A 16,053-nucleotide genomic window follows, 5' to 3' on the forward strand; every position below is an offset into this window, starting at 1 on the left:
CACAGTAAAGGAACACAGACGAATTACAAAAAAAGGAGCCCAGCCATCAATCCGCGACACCATAATATCAAGCTAAATACATCATGAGTATAAAGATCAGTAAATAACCATTGACCCAAACTAAAATATAAACATAACTTAGTAACATTGTGTCAAAAATGTTTTAATAACATTCCCATGTAATGATAATATAATACACCAGGTCTGAGAGAGGATGTTAGAGCCCTGCGTCCCAATGCGCATTTCGCCACATTTTACAATAAGGATTCAATATACTCTCAATGTCACAGATAACTCCTGTACTTATACTTGCTTAAAGGGGTTGACCCCAGAAGACAACTTCTATCCATATCTATCTATATGTGATGTCTAGATGGCCACCACTATTAGCCAGAGTAAGGACACACCACAAGAAAATATATGGTGCAGCTTCCACCAGTGATAACGAATGACTGTGTGGGGCTTCTGAAGCCTGACATGTGATGATCAGTTGATCACTGAGCCAAATTCAATTGGGGGTTCTTGTGATGAGACAACACTTTAACCCCTTAATGACCAGCCTATTTTAGACCTTAATGACCAAGCCATTTTTTAGGTTTTTCCATCGTCTCATTCAAAGAGCTATAACTTTTTTTTTTTTGCGTCGACATAGTTGTATAAGGTCTTGTTTTTTGCAGGGCAAGTTGTCATTTTTAATAGCACCATTTTGGGGAACATAGAATTTATTGATTAGCTTTTATAAACTTTTTTTTGGGGGGAATAGAAAAAAAACTGCAATTTCGCCACACTTTTTTTGCATCCTAAATTTACGCCGTTTACCGTGTGGTATAAATAACATAATAACTTTATTCAGCGGGTTGCTGCGATTGCAACAATACCAAATTTATATTGATTTTGTATGTTTTACTACTTTTACAGTCAAAACACTTTTTTTCAAAATTATTTGTTTTTGTGTCTCCATATTTGAAGAGCCATAACTTTTTTATTTTTTCGCCGATGCAGTTGTATGAGGGCGCTTTTTTTTTGCGGTACTACTTTTTTTTTGGTACCATTTTGGAGTAGATGCGACATTTTAATCACTTTTATCACATTTTTTTTAAGGCTGGATTCAAATAAAACATAAATTGCATTGTTTTTATTTTATGTTTTACGACGTACACCGTGCAGATCAAATGATGTAATAGCTTTATAGCTGGGGTCGTTACGGACGCAGCGATACCAAATCTGTGTAACTTTTTAACTTTATTTTGTTTTTTAATAATAAAGCAGTTTGTAAGGGGAAACAGTGGGTTTTTCAGTTTTTTTCACATTTTTTTTTACACTTTTTATGAAACTTTTTTTTTTACTATTTTACTAGCCCCACTAGGGGACTTCACTATGCGATCCTACGATCGCATTTATAAAACACTGCAATACTTCTGTATTGCAGTGTATTATGCCTGTCCGTGTAAAACGGACAGGCATCTGCTAGGCCATGCCTCTGGCATGACCTAGCAGGTATACACTACAGGCAGACCTGGGGGCCTTTATTAGGCCTCAGGCTGCCATCGGAGACACAGACACTCGGCGATCTTATCGTGGGTGTCAGTGGGATGAGAGGGAGCTTCCTCCCTCTCTCCAAAACACTCAGATGAGGCGCTCGCTATTGAGCACCGCATCTGAAGGGTTAAACGGGTGAGATCGATACTGATATCGATCTCACCCGTTCGAGCAGGGATACCCCCAGCCCTCAGCTACCTCTGGTATCTGAGAGCAGGGAGATTTAACGGCTCCCTGCTCTGTTTACTTATTCCGATGCAGCGCCGTAAAAAGGCTATTGCATCGGAATAAAGCCTGTTAGTGGCCGCCGTAAAAACACTATGGGCGGTCACTAACGGGTTAAGGGGGCTATAGGGACAATGACATCAGTGGCTACTCCTTGAGCGGAATCCCCGTTGCCGACTCTGGCCGGGGATTCCACCCCAGGAGGAGCCCCTGACGTTAATGTCCATATATGGACAGTGAGCTCAGGGGTTTCCTCTAGGAGTAGAACCCCCGGACAGATCATAGGCAATGGGGATTCCGCTCAATCAGTAGTCACTGATGGACATATGGACAGTGACATCAAGGGCTTCCCCGAGCACAGCTCTTAAAGTAGCGCTGTACCCGGGGAGTCCTCGGCGAGCGGAGGAGCTTCCTCTGCTTCTCCGCTCTGAACTAATTCTGAAGCAGGGAGCTGATGGTTCCCTGCTTCAGTATTGGGTTCAACTGTATCTGCATCCTGAGGACGCAGATACAGTTCACAGCAGGACATACCCCGGCCGCCCAGGTCAGCGGGACACCGCCCGGAATCCAGTACTGTCCCGCTGAATCCGGGACGGTTGGGAGGTATGCAGCAGCCACATGGACCATAGGAACCTGTAAGGCTACATTCACATGAACATGGCCAACCTCGGACATGAAAAACTGCAGTTTTTCATGTCCGAGGTGCACCCATGCAGGGCGCGTTATCACGCATCCCCTATAGACTAGAGTCTATAGAGGGATGTGTTAAGCGCAATAAAATAGGACATGGGAACACAGGCACAGTTGACAGTGGGACATACCCCCGTCCGTCCGGGACAGCGGGACACCGCCTGGAATTCAGGATCCAGGGGCTTTTGGGCCCCTTGAGGCACCAGGGTCCGGGTGTGGCTGCTACCTCTGCACATTCTATAGCTACCCTCCTATGCATGGTCGCCAATGCTCCCTTAACCGGAGAGCTCCATTTTTTTTTCTAAAGGTATCTAGCATGCGTATTTCATTTGTGTGAAGTCTAGTGCATTTTCTGAAATGAAACGCTTCTCTGGCATTGATATGCTTGCGCCCCAGTTAAAAAATCCTTATTCACTGCAATCTGACAATTTGTATGGTCACTGCATTTTTTCTCCTAAGGACCATTATTACACCTTGATTCTTAAAAGGAATGTATCACCTCTATTTTTTTTACTAGTTAAAACCAGATAGTAAAACATCATCTTTTTTTGTAAGCTGTTTTTATTTTTTTATTCTAGATTTTTTTATTCTATTTTCTGTACATGATTATGGGGGCAGCCATCTTGCCTGATTTGCTTATAAAAGCATTTTGAGATTTGCTTTACAGCAGCATACCTCCCAACTATCAAGTATCACAAAGAAGGACAACCAATGCGGCAGATTTTTTTCTTTTAAGCCATGCCTCTAATCCCACCCAATCCCCGCCCATACACACCCGGTTCAGCCCACACAGTATCATGCTCCCATAGTGCCTCCCACACACTATAATGCCCTCTAGCTGCCCCCACACAGTATAATTCCCTCTAGCTGCCACCATACAGTATAATGACCCCATAGATGCACCCATACAGTATAAAGCCAACACAGATGCCCCCATACAGTATAATGCCCACAAATATTCTCCCATGTAGTATAATACCAACACAGATGTCCCCATACAGTATAATACCCACATAGATGCCCCCATGCAGTATAATGCCCAAACAAATGCCCCCGTACAGCATAATGCACCATAGCTGCCCCATACATTATAATGCCCCCATACAGTATAATGTCTACAATGATGCCCCATACAGTATACTGCCCCATATCTTCACCATACAGTATAGTGCCTCATAGCTGCCCCCATACAGCTTAATGCCCCCATACAGCATAATGCCCCATAGCTGCCCCATAGTATAATGCTCCCCTAGCTGCCCTTATATAGTATAATGCCCCTAAAGCTGCCCCTAGTGCCAGTGCCCACATATAAAGTGCCAGTGCCCTTGTAGATAGTGCCACAGTGACCATGTAGATAGTGACCATGTAGATAGTGCCCGTATATAGTGCCACAGTGTCCATGTTGATTGTGCCACACCCTCCTTGAAGATAGTGCCACTCCTCCTGTAGATAGCGCTATTGACCAGGGATTCCGCTCCTAGAGAGAAGCCCTGACGTCACTGTCCATATATGGACAGTGACGTCAAGGGCTTCCCCGAGCACAGCTGTGCCCAGGGAGTCCACGGTGAGCGGAGGAGCTTCTTCTGCTCCTCCGCTCCGAACTAACTCTAAAGCAAGGAGCTGATGGTTCGCTGCTTCAGCATTGGGTTCAACTGTATTTGCGTCCTGAGGACGCAGATACAGTTGACAGCTACATTCACACAAACGTGGCCAACCTCGGACGTGAAAAACTGCACCCGTGTGGGGCGCGTTATCACGCATCCCCCATAGACTAGAGTCTATGGAGGGATGTGTGAAGCGCAAAAAATTAGGACATGTCCTATTTCTTCACAAACCCCTCACACGCTCCGTTGAAACAACAGTTGTGTGAACGGCCCAATTGAAATACATGAGTCCGTGTGACGGACATGTTTTTAACGGCCGTCACACGGACGTGATACACGCTCGTCTGAATGAGTCCTAAACAGTAAGGGACTGTTACCTGTCATTGTAATTCTGCCTGTGATGATAATGAGATGACTGCTGAAAAAATGATCTCTACAGAACAGGAAGTATCAGTCAATTATAAGGATCAGTTGCCAGAGAGACAACAGCAAGATTTCAAGATTTTTTTAATGTAGATAATGACATAGAAAAAAAAAAACACCCAAAATTAAAAATAGGTTTCAAATAAAAACTTTATTTAAACAATAGGTCATTTTCTGATGACACATTCCCCGTAAGGCCGAATTCAGACTGCCGCAGTATACGTCTGTGTGACGGCCGTTAAAACAACGGCTGTCACACGGACGCATGTATTTCAAAGGGGCAGTTCTCATGGCCGTTATTCCAGCGGACCGTGTAAAGGGTCTGTTGAAAAATAGAACATGTCCTATTTTCTTCCGTTTTCACGAATCCCTCAATAGACTCAAGTCTATGAGGGATTCGTGAAAACAGGTTCCACAAGGGTGTAACTCGGATGTGACAAACGGCCGTTTTTCACGTCCGAGTTTGCACTCGGTCATGTGAATCTCGTGAAAACAGATCCCACATGGGTGTAACTCGGATGTGAAAAACTGCCGTTTTTCACGTCCGAGTTTTCTCTCGTTTGTGTGAATCTAGCTTAAGTCTGTTACCCTTAAGATATTAATTTAGAGCACGCTGAGAATCACTTTGAACTTGTCTTGGATGTTTCTGATTTCTACCGCACATCCATTCTCACCGTGCCTAACTGACATCTTATGTAACTTATTAAACTGTTCAATGCCTGAAACGGTTTATATAGCTCAAATAAATAAAGAAAAACTTTGAAAAGAAATGTTCTACGAATTTCTAATATACTTTTCGGCAGATTAATTCTATCTATCTATTAGTGGCATAGCTAGCAGGGGGCGGGGTCCCCGGGCCCACTGAGTTGGTGGGGCCCGCTGCTCTTGCATGCTGGCCACGTCTGCTAGAGCACGCCTCTGAAGCAGCCTGTCAGGAGCAGAAGAAGCCTGCATGTGAAGAGAGGGTGAGCAAGCACCCCTCCCCGATGGAAAAAGTAATGATAGAGTTTATACAGGGACAATAGCTGGTATATACAGGGATGATGGGGTTAATACAGGGATGAAGTCATGGGGCACATTCTAATGTCATGAAGACACGACTCGTCCTCATGTGACCGGCCCCGCTGTATGCTATGTAATTGTTGTAGCAGTAGTACAGAGATTACATAGCGTACAGCGGGGGCGGTCACATGACGACAAGTCGTATCATCATCAAGAAAGACTGTGCCACTAGACTTCCGTTCCCCCACCAGCGCTAAAAAAATTATTAAATTATCTAAAAAAATAGATTAAATTATCATAATCAGCTAGACGGGGGACTGGAATGTATATTAGCAGTGTGCTCACATAATGCAGTAAGTATACTGCTTAGAATTTTCAGTCCACACATAAACCCTTTAAGTTTAGGCCTAAGCTATACAGATGATTCCTACTGGTGTAATTATACAAAAATTGTCCATAAAACTATCACGTTTTTTGGGTTTGTCATTTTTCTAAGGCAGCCCCCTAACTGTTCGTGAACTTAGAACATTGTGCTATTTCCCATGGTCATGGGAATGATTGATCAAAGTGATTATAGTATCATACTTGTGCAGTTTTGGCCTTAGCAATGCTTAATGGTTTTAAATTTATTGTTATGAAAGTTACTGATTTTACGTCAATGTAATGCAGCCACATTTTAAGGTCTGTATTTAGGCTGCAACACCTTCACCTAAATCCAAAGCCTATCTAAGACTAAATTCACACCATATTAATGTTTACATTTGTTGGGAACATTTGAAATAGCATACCAAACAAATTGCACCTTCTGGTGTGCCTTGACCTGCTACTGACTATCAATTATCAAACCAAATAATAGTAAACATATTCTTTCTCATAGTGTTTCAGCAATTAAAATATTTTGCTTATTTATTTCCTATTTACTTCCCTTTTTTTCAGCAGGCACAAGCAAACATGGACTGGCATTTTTCACAGGCGCAGAGACCTGGCACCAGTGGGTAAGTGAATGCATAGATTTTTTTTTTTTGTTGCATAGAAATAGTTCTATTGTAGAATGTCAATGTAACTTAAACCTAAACTGAACATGTATTATAATAACTATTAGAGGAAGAAATCTAAAATTCTCTTGTGCTGCAGATCTGCTTAGCTCACATATGATTGCCTACACTGTATGCATTGTATACATTGTATACTGTATATGATTTTGGTCTGCATAGTTTTCAGATTATGACTGTGAACAAAGAGTTTTCATTCACTGACTACAATCTGAGATCTTGACAATAGTGAGGAATTGAAACACAAAACACATTAGAATATTTCCGAAACAGAGAACCCTTTTCAATTATTGATCAATGTATTATTTCCCAATAAATTAACATACTCCTTTTTTTTCTATTTATCATATTTCCTACAAATTAGTTCACTCACCAGAGCACAACCTTCTGAGGAGGCCGGCGTCTGGCCAAACAACCCTGTAGAAACAGAAAGGCTTCAAGCAATGATTTTGGCATCTGCAACTGGTTCGTTTTTCAGCGTGCTTACGTTAAAATTTACAAATAAAAACTTACTAATCCTACTTATTCATTAAAAAGACATTAAGGCCCCATGCACACTACCGTAAGGATTTTTACTGTCTGCAAATAGGTATTCGACAGCTACGGATACACATCCGTAGCCGTACGCAATTGCGGAAATGCCCATAGACTTCTGCAATTGCGAACAAGAAGAGGACATGTTCTATAATTTGCGGATCATTTCTACGGCCTGGACACACACCCTTAAATATACGGAAAGGTGTCCATGGCCAAAAGAAATGATTGGGTCCACAATTTCATATGTAATTACAGATTCCGTAATTACGGATGAAAATTACAGTCGTTTGCATGGAGCCTAAGATATCTGTGTAGCCTTTACCTTCATAAATATCATCTACTATTTCTTTGGACATTGATTAGTAAGTCTCTTGTATGGAAAACGGAACTACCTGCAACTTAAATAATTACATATATTTCAAAAGGATGGAGCACTTTTCACACATGCTGTAAAATATCAGAGAGACCTAGATAAGATGGAAGCCTAATGAAAGAACATGCCAGATTAAGTTTTATGTTAAAGAGGACCTGTCATTAGGTCATAGAAAGTGAACCAGCAGGTTTTTTTTGTGCCAAATATGGTAAAAAAATCGCTTACTAGCCAAGAGGGCATCAACACTGCAATTCTCCTGAGGTGGTGCTACCTCCCAGCCTCTGATGCTGTCCTATCAGCATGAAGCTGCTTCACACTCAGTGCTATCTCAGTGTGATCTCGGGAGGCTCACTGTGAGAGACTGAGACTGGAGGGAAGGAGAATCACTTCAAATAGCCATATTTCGGGCCCTGGACCACGTATAACAGTGGTTTTGTTGGCATATGAATATCTAGCTGTAATACAACGGGAGATATCACCAATTGAATGCACAGTCAGGAATGGAAGGTGTATACTAAACGCATACACAGTTACCATTCCCGACCGTGTATTTAACTTAGGGAAGCATGATACATCGAAATGTCGATACCATTTCGATGCTGCGCAGGGCCAAATAGTTCAATACCGTCAATTTATGGGTTTGTTACTAAGACGTGCGGCCACACAGCTTAGGCCTCATGCACACGACCGTAAAAACTCCCGTTATTACGGGTCGTAATTACGACCCGTAATAACGGGCTCATAGACTTCTATTGGCGACGGGTGCCTTCCCGTTTTCTCACGGGAAGGTGCCCGTGCCGTTGAAAAAGATAGAACATGTCCTATTTCAGGCCGTAATAACGGCACGGACAGTCCATAGAAGTCTATGGAGCTCTCGTAATGACGGGTGGCTACATGTGTGCACCCGTCATTACGGCAGCGTTGCTAAGCGACGTCAGTAAATAGTCACTGTCCAGGGAGCTGAAAGAGTTAACTGATCGGCAGTAACTCTTTCAGCACCCTGGACAGTGACTACCGATCAGTATAAACCTGTAAAAAATAAAAATAAAAGACTTTCATACTTACCGACAACTTCCTGCTTCCTCCAGTCCGGTCTCCCGCCCGTTGCCTTGGTGACGCGTCCCTCTCGACATCCGGCCCGACGTCCTGGATGACGTTTCAGGCCATGTGACCGCTGCAGCCAATCACAGGTCAATCACAGGCTGCAGCGGTCACATGGACTGCCGCGTCATCCAGGGATGTCGGGCTGGATGTGAAGAGAGGGACGCGTCACCAAGACAACGGCCGGGTAAGTATGAATTTCTTTAACTTTTATTACAGAAAAGGCTGTCCCTTCTCTCTATCCTGCACTGATAGAGAGAAGGGGCTGCCGATTAGTGCAGTGCTATTTTGCCGCCCAAAACGTGCCCGTAAATACGGGTGGAATACGGGTGACACCGGACCCATATTTACGGGCACGGGTTCGTAAATACTGGTGCAAAACGGGTGGAATACGTGTGACACCGGACCCGTATTTACGCCAGTATTTACGGGTGGGAAAAAATACGGTCGTGTGCATGAGGCCTTAGTATGTGGTTAATTCACATGGCTGTGTTCAGTCCATGGGATACGGACCGTATGTAACCCGCTTTTCCTGGATCCAACATATTTCAGAAAGCCAGGCTCCTAGCATCATAGTCATCCATGATGCTGTGAGTCACTGCCTCCCCACGGAAATACTGTCCTGTACTGAAAACCTGATTATACTACAGGACAGTAGTTCCACGGGGAGGCAGTGAGTCACAGCATCGTGGATGACAATGATGCTAGGAGTCTGGCTTTCTGAACTATGTTGTATCCAGGAAAAGTGGGCAACATACGGTCCGTATCCCACGAACCGAACACAGCCATGTGAATTAACCACATCATTTCCCTCACACATTAACCCAATGGTGCCCATTGTAATGATTATAGTAAGTGATCCCATCAAGTACCTTGCTCACAGTCATAATGGGGAACATTGGGTTAATGTGTGAGGTACATGATGGGATTAATTACTATTAATATGAGGCACATGGAGGTTCAATATTGATAACACCATGTTCCTCACATCAGAAAATGGAAGGATATTTTTGAGGGTTCTTTTATTGTTGGAAAGTATCATTTCGGAATCGAGTATTACACTACTACTCTAAGGCTATGTTCACACGGAGTATTTTGGGGGTGGAATATCTGCCTCAAAATTCTGTTTGGAACTTTGAGGAAGATTTTCCTCTCCCTGCACGCCGATTTTCCCGGCGATTTTTGCGCCGTTTTTCGCCCGCGGCCATTGAGCGCCGCGGGCATAAAACAGCGCGAAATACGCTTTCTCTGCCTCCCATTGAAGTCAATGGGAGGTCAGAGGCAGAAGCGCCCGAAGATAGGGCATGTCGCTTCTTTTTCCCGCGAGGCAGTTTTACTGCTCGTGGGAAAAAGACGCAGATGCCTCGCATTGAAATCAATGGGAGGCATTTTCGGGCCGTTTTTGCCGAGTTTTGCGACGCGGTTTCCGCGTCAAAAAACTCTGCAAAATACCTCGTGTGAACATAGCCTAAGTATCGGTATCGAAATCCAAATTCTGATATCGTGACAACCCTAATTTAACTGGTGATATCTCCGGTTGTATGACAGCTAGAATCTCATTGTTCATATGCCACCAGAACCACTGTTTTTGTTGTCCACGGCCCAAGTAATGTCTATTTAAAGTGACCCCACCTTCCCTCCAGACTGTCTCCCAACAGTAAGCCTCACGCTGAGCTAGCACTGTGTGCGAAGTGGCTTCATGCTGATAGGATAGCGTGAGAGGCTGTGAGGAAGCTCCACCTCGGGAGAATCGCTGGTGTTGACGCCCTCTTGGCCAGTAAGCGATTCATTACCATATTTGGAACAACAAAAAAAATGGGGGCAATATCTCGGGAACAGGGAACCTGTAGAAATAAAATGAAAGCACTGCTGAAGTCCAGGAGACAGCGGTAGTAAGGTGAGACTGCTGGTTCACTTTCTATGACTTAGTGACAGGTCCTCTTTAAGCAATGTAAAGTTATGCACCTATGTCACAGTAATAGTATAGCTGCCTATAAATTAATGGTTTATACAACTAGGGAAAACAAATCAAACTGAAGCAGTCAACGTCTAGCAGTAGCTACAAAAGCAAACTTTGCAGAAATATAAGAGAGCTAGAGAGGGTTTCAAATGGGTGACTAGATTAATAAATGTGGGGCTGAAAAATTGGGCTTGTTCATTTAGGAAAAAAAATTACTTGGAGGTGATCTTATCTACATGTATGTAATATATGTGTAGTCAATACAAAGAACTGGCATGATTTATTAATTCTAAAAACAGTACAAGGACCAGGGACATCCTTTATGTGTAGAGGAAAGACAATAAAATATAAATGCCAATGTAGGAAAGGGTTCTTTCCGCTGGATCATGCAGCTAGCGAGTGCCTTTTTCAACTATGGTGCTATGTGTCTGACCTTCTATGATCAAGTAAAAAGGTCCAAACATATCTGACAAAAACAGCTGAATTTGTGAACATTTACTAAGATTATATATTTAAAGGCTAGCGTAAAATATTTCTTATGTATTGTCCATAACTATGCATAAATTGTATTTATAAATATTCATATTCCATTTTATCTTACAGAAGCTGCTGAAAGCTCCAATATTGGAGGAGGAACAGGGACTATGGGTCTTGGTGCCTGCTATGGACCCCAGTTTACGCTGCAGCATGTACCTGACTACAGAAAAAACATATATATTCCAGGCGCTGCTACTCTTAATGCTGCCATGAAACAAGAAGTGAGGGCCCCTGCACCTTCAGGAGGAAACAAGAAAAAAGCAGCCAAAAAGGAGAAGAAATAACATTCTGCAGCAGCAGAACATAATCCTTCAAGCACTTAACCCAGCCAAATCGTGTTGAATGTCATTGTTACAATGAAAGGGGGAAAAAAAGGAGAATGTTCACTGTTTATAGGAAAGATGATGCTAGTAAAACATACTCTGGAGCCATTTACAAAGTTATTTTTAGTACATGCAATGATCATTTATGTAGTAGTCAGTCTTTTAATATTATTGCCTGACCTATAAAATCCCCCTCCAAAAAAAACCATACTACTAAAAACATAAAACTCTAGTTGAATAAAAGTATTAATCAATGGCAAAAAAAATAAGCAAAAGTCCATTGACTCTAAAATTCTTGCACTTAATAATTACTTTTTAAAATGTTATCTTCGACCAATTATAATAATGACATTTATTATGATATATTATTCTTAGTAAGTAGGAAGATAATATAATGCTCTTTTGTGTTTTATAATATAATAGTAACAATGTTACTGAGTACAGAGCACATTTTCCTTCTTTAATGACATTTCTTTTCAAAAATATTAGCTATGTCAGAGCCCTCACTATAGCGCCTGGTGTACAAGCTAAACCTATACTCAAGTCAATGGCTTTCACTGTTACAAAAAGTTTGGCTGAATGAACATTTTTCAGAAAAGTATGGGCAGTATGTGATACATATTTATCTAGGAGGGTCATAAAGCTGTGATATATGGACATGACTCAGAAGGCAACAAGGAAGATCCAGAGCATGGATCTTGAAAGAGATGTCCCTTTAAAAATCAATTGTAATATCTGACCAGTAATAACGAGAATGTATCAATACAAAAGAAGGCAATGTCCAGGAAAAGTTATACGAACATTCCATATTTTGATACTCAAAGAAGTGCCCGGTTGGTATCTGCAGTCAGTATTGTGCCCAATTCTTTCTATACCTGTAAAATTTAAGCAGCATAAAAATAACAAAAAGACTCTATAATGAAAAAGTAAAAAAAAAAAAATGTTTATTGAGATGTAAAGAATGTATGTTGTGATTCTAATAATGTATAAGCGATTGTGTAGCAAATAATCTAGTACTATTCATTGTGTTATCTTGATTTTTGTTTTGGGACAACAGATTACATTTAAAAACCTATCTAGAAATGTCCACCTGTCCTCACTAAACAATTAATACAGACCTGATGAATGAATGCCTAACTTCACGGCTGTAAATTTAATACATATGTCATACCTGTGGAATCTATATATATTTCTATTAGTTCAAATATGAAGGGACTTGTAGTTCAGGTTGTCTAGCAACCATCTGAATTATTGCCTGGTGACCACCATTTGAATACATGTATTTACATTTGCTGAAGTATTTAAAGGAAGTATTATCTGCTATACAACAGACTGCCACTTCATGCTGCACAGCCTTTCTTTAGGTATTTGTCCAATCATGCGGAAGCAAGCATAAAAATACTTTAATCATGCAACTTTAATCAATTAACGATTGTAAGTTATATCTAATCTGTGTACTGAGGAGAAGGGTGGTGGTAGACACTGTATAGAAAAGATCAATTTCAATTTCAACAGTCACTCCTGTAGAATTCCATTTTAAGCTAGTTTAAAATAATAGTACAGTGTAATATGACAAATATTTGCAAAAGGTCACAAAATCACCATCTCCACTGTGTAGAGGCAACAGGTTCAGGTTTAAAGGGAACCATTATCGAAATGTTACCTTGTATAACAATAACTTTATTTTATTTGAAACAATGCATAGCTTAACAATCATAATATATAACTATTAGGCTGGGACACCATGGAGACTTTTTGTAGCTAGACTTTCCAATTTTATCTTTTGAGCTACAGCTGCAGTCCAAACTAATACTTTGCATGTGACTTCTGTAGACTGCAGCTGTCACTAGTTCAAATTTGAAAGTCACGCTACAAAAAATCTCTGTGTAGTCCAGGGGTGGACACTGACAAAAGAGGGCAACTGTACAAGAACAGTATGTGGACCTTTTGTTTTTCAACTGCTAAATTGATGACAGTGTGATGCTAATACACCAATAATTGTAAATCCTAGATAAGAATAAGTGTAGTAGAGAGCACTATTGTTTTTAAAGGTGGCCTGGAACTCCTTCCCTTCAGGGCCCCGTGCAACTGTCCAGGCTGCACATATGATATGTCCGCCTCTGATGTAACTCCAGCTGTTTTCTCTCTTTTCAATATTCTGCAATGTAGCGCTATGTCCTTGGTGATAGCTACATAAAGATTTATCTCCCAACTAAAAGCCCATCATAGAGTAGAGTAGTTAAAAAACGGAAATTAAAGCATGCATTTTCTTCTAATAAAATAGACAAGAGTTATTTAATTTACATAACATTCGGAAAATACTATCTGATCACAGTTTTCAGAAATTTGGGACAGTCGCAGGCCAACACAACAATAAGTGGCTAATGTGTCTTTATATACATCCATTGTTTGAGGTTGATAATATTATTACATAGCTATACAAAAATCTGCATGCTGACAATCCATAAGGTATCCAGAGGTGCATTGGAATAAGATCCATATGTGCATGTCTTAGTTAATGAAGCATGGGGTTTATTTTATTTTCTACATTAAGGAAAAGACAAAAGGATTTACAAACGAATTTACTTTCCACCTATCATTGTAAAGGCAGCAGTATTGTGGCCAAACCGATGTCGAGCCCTTTGAATGATTCAGAACTAAAGATATCACTTTCTCATGATTGTCATTCTTTCCTAATGAACTGGTACAATACATTTTATTAAATATTGGTTAACAAGTTAGATCAGCTTCACAACCTTTTTTTTATCGTCCTAGCGCATCTAAAAGAAAAAATGAAGCAACTTAGCAAATAGTCTTGATTTTTTTAACATTTTATGTCTACAGTTCCTATACAGACCTATGCGTCTCCATGGTACCAGACTAAAAATAAACCCTGTATAGTCTGATCCTGTAGTCACACGCTGCTCCATTTTTCCCCTATTTCCTGCTAACCTAATGAATGAATCTTAGCATAGTGGACAGATGGAAGGTAGTATGACTGCAGGATCAGATTAGAATGTGTTTGTAGTCTGTTACCATGGAGATGCATAGGTCTGCATAGGAGCTATGGTAGAGACATTTTTTTCAAGACTATTTGCAAAGTTGATTCAGTGTTCATCTCAGCAAAAAAAAAAAAGTGGTTGTGTAGTTGTTCGCATCTCTCAAGTCTTAAAAACAACTGCCCTGACTGTGTGTGGCCAACAGGTGCAATTCAATAAAAAATGCTTTTAAAGTGACCACATTAACTTTGGAATCTGTGTCTATCAAAGAGAGTCGAAAATTAGGTTCTAAATTCTAAGATTTTAAGTTTCAACATTCTTCATTTTGTACAAAAAAATTAATTTAGCTGGTTTCTACAAGTAAGGATACTATGACTTGCTGCAGGTATTTATAGGGAACGCTAAGTGGAACTGAGAATAAAGACTATTCGGCATATATATGCTCCTGATGTACAGTGAAGGAAATAAGTATTTGATCCCTTGCTGATTTTATAAGTTTGCCCACTGTCAAAGACATGAACAGTCTAGAATTTTTAGGCTAGGTTAATTTTACCAGTGAGAGATAGATTATATTTAAAAAAAAACAGAAAATCACATTGTCAAAATTATATATATTTATTTGCATTGTGCACAGGGAAATACGTATTTGATCCCTTTGGCAAACAAGACTTAATACTTGGTGGCAAAACCCTTGTTGGCAAGCACAGCAGTCAGAAGTTTTTAGTAGTTGATGATGAGGTTTGCACACATGTTAGATGGAATTTTTTCCCACTCCTCTTTGCAGATCATCTGTAAATCATTAAGATTTCGAGGCTGTCGCTTGGCAACTCGGATCTTCAGCTCCCTCCATAAGTTTTCGATGGGATTAAGGTCTGGAGACTGGCTAGGCCACTCCATGACCTTAATGTGCTTCTTTTTGAGCCACTCCTTTGATGTCTTGGCTGTATGTGTCGGGTCATTGTCGTGCTGGAAGACCCAGCCACGAGCCATTTTTAATGTCCTGGTGGAGGGAAGGAGGTTGTCACTCAGGATTTGACGGTACATGGCTCCATCCATTCTCCCATTGATGCGGTGAAGTAGTCCTGTGCCCTTAGCAAAGAAACACCCCCAAAACATAATGTTTCCACCACCATGCTGGACAGTGGGGACGGTGTTCTTTGGGTCATAGGCAGCATTTCTCTTCCTCCAAAAACGGCGAGTTGAGTTAATGCCAAAGAGCTCAATTTTAGTCTCATCTGACCACAGCACCTTCTCCCAATCACTCTCAGAATCATCCAGATGTTCATTTGCAAACTTCAGACGGGCCTGTACATGTGCCTTCTTGAGCATGTGGACCTTGCGGGCACTGCAGGATTTTAATCCATTACGGCGTAATGTGTTACCAATGGTTTTCTTGGTGACTGTGGTCCCAGCTGCCTTGAGACCATTAACAAGTTCCCCCCGTGTAGTTTTCGGCTGAGCTTTCACCTTCCTCAGGATCAAGGATACCCCACGAGGTGAGATTTTGCATGGAGCCCCAGATCGATGTCGTTTGACAGTCATTTTGTATGTCTTCCATTTTCTTACTATTGCACCAACAGTTGTCTCCTTCTCACCCAGCATCTTACTTATGGTTTTGTAGCCTATTCCAGCCTTGTGCAGGTCTATGATCTTGTCCCTGACATCCTTAGAAAGCTCTTTGGTCTTGC

General features: G+C 41.2%; 1 protein-coding gene across 4 annotated transcripts in view; it reads left to right on the forward strand.

Moving 5' to 3' along the window:
* LOC142748885 (protocadherin gamma-C5-like) overlaps positions 1-14,870 on the forward strand; it is a 76,544-nt gene extending 61,674 nt beyond the window's left edge. The window contains exons 2-4 of one of the 4 annotated variants that reach the window (XM_075856219.1): positions 6,423-6,478; positions 6,900-7,000; positions 11,110-14,870. In XM_075856219.1, the coding sequence (XP_075712334.1) occupies positions 6,423-6,478; positions 6,900-7,000; positions 11,110-11,327 (375 nt within the window). In that variant the 3' untranslated portion in view covers positions 11,328-14,870. Of the gene's footprint in view, positions 1-6,419; positions 6,479-6,899; positions 7,001-11,109 lie in introns of those variants that run through there. The other 3 variants (XM_075856218.1, XR_012882328.1, XR_012882329.1) reach the window with 3 other exon arrangements.
* The last annotated feature ends 1,183 nt before the right edge of the window (positions 14,871-16,053 follow it).

Source organism: Rhinoderma darwinii, chromosome 3 (assembly GCF_050947455.1).
Source record: "Rhinoderma darwinii isolate aRhiDar2 chromosome 3, aRhiDar2.hap1, whole genome shotgun sequence".
In the NCBI taxonomy this organism is placed as follows: Eukaryota; Metazoa; Chordata; class Amphibia; order Anura; family Rhinodermatidae; genus Rhinoderma; species Rhinoderma darwinii.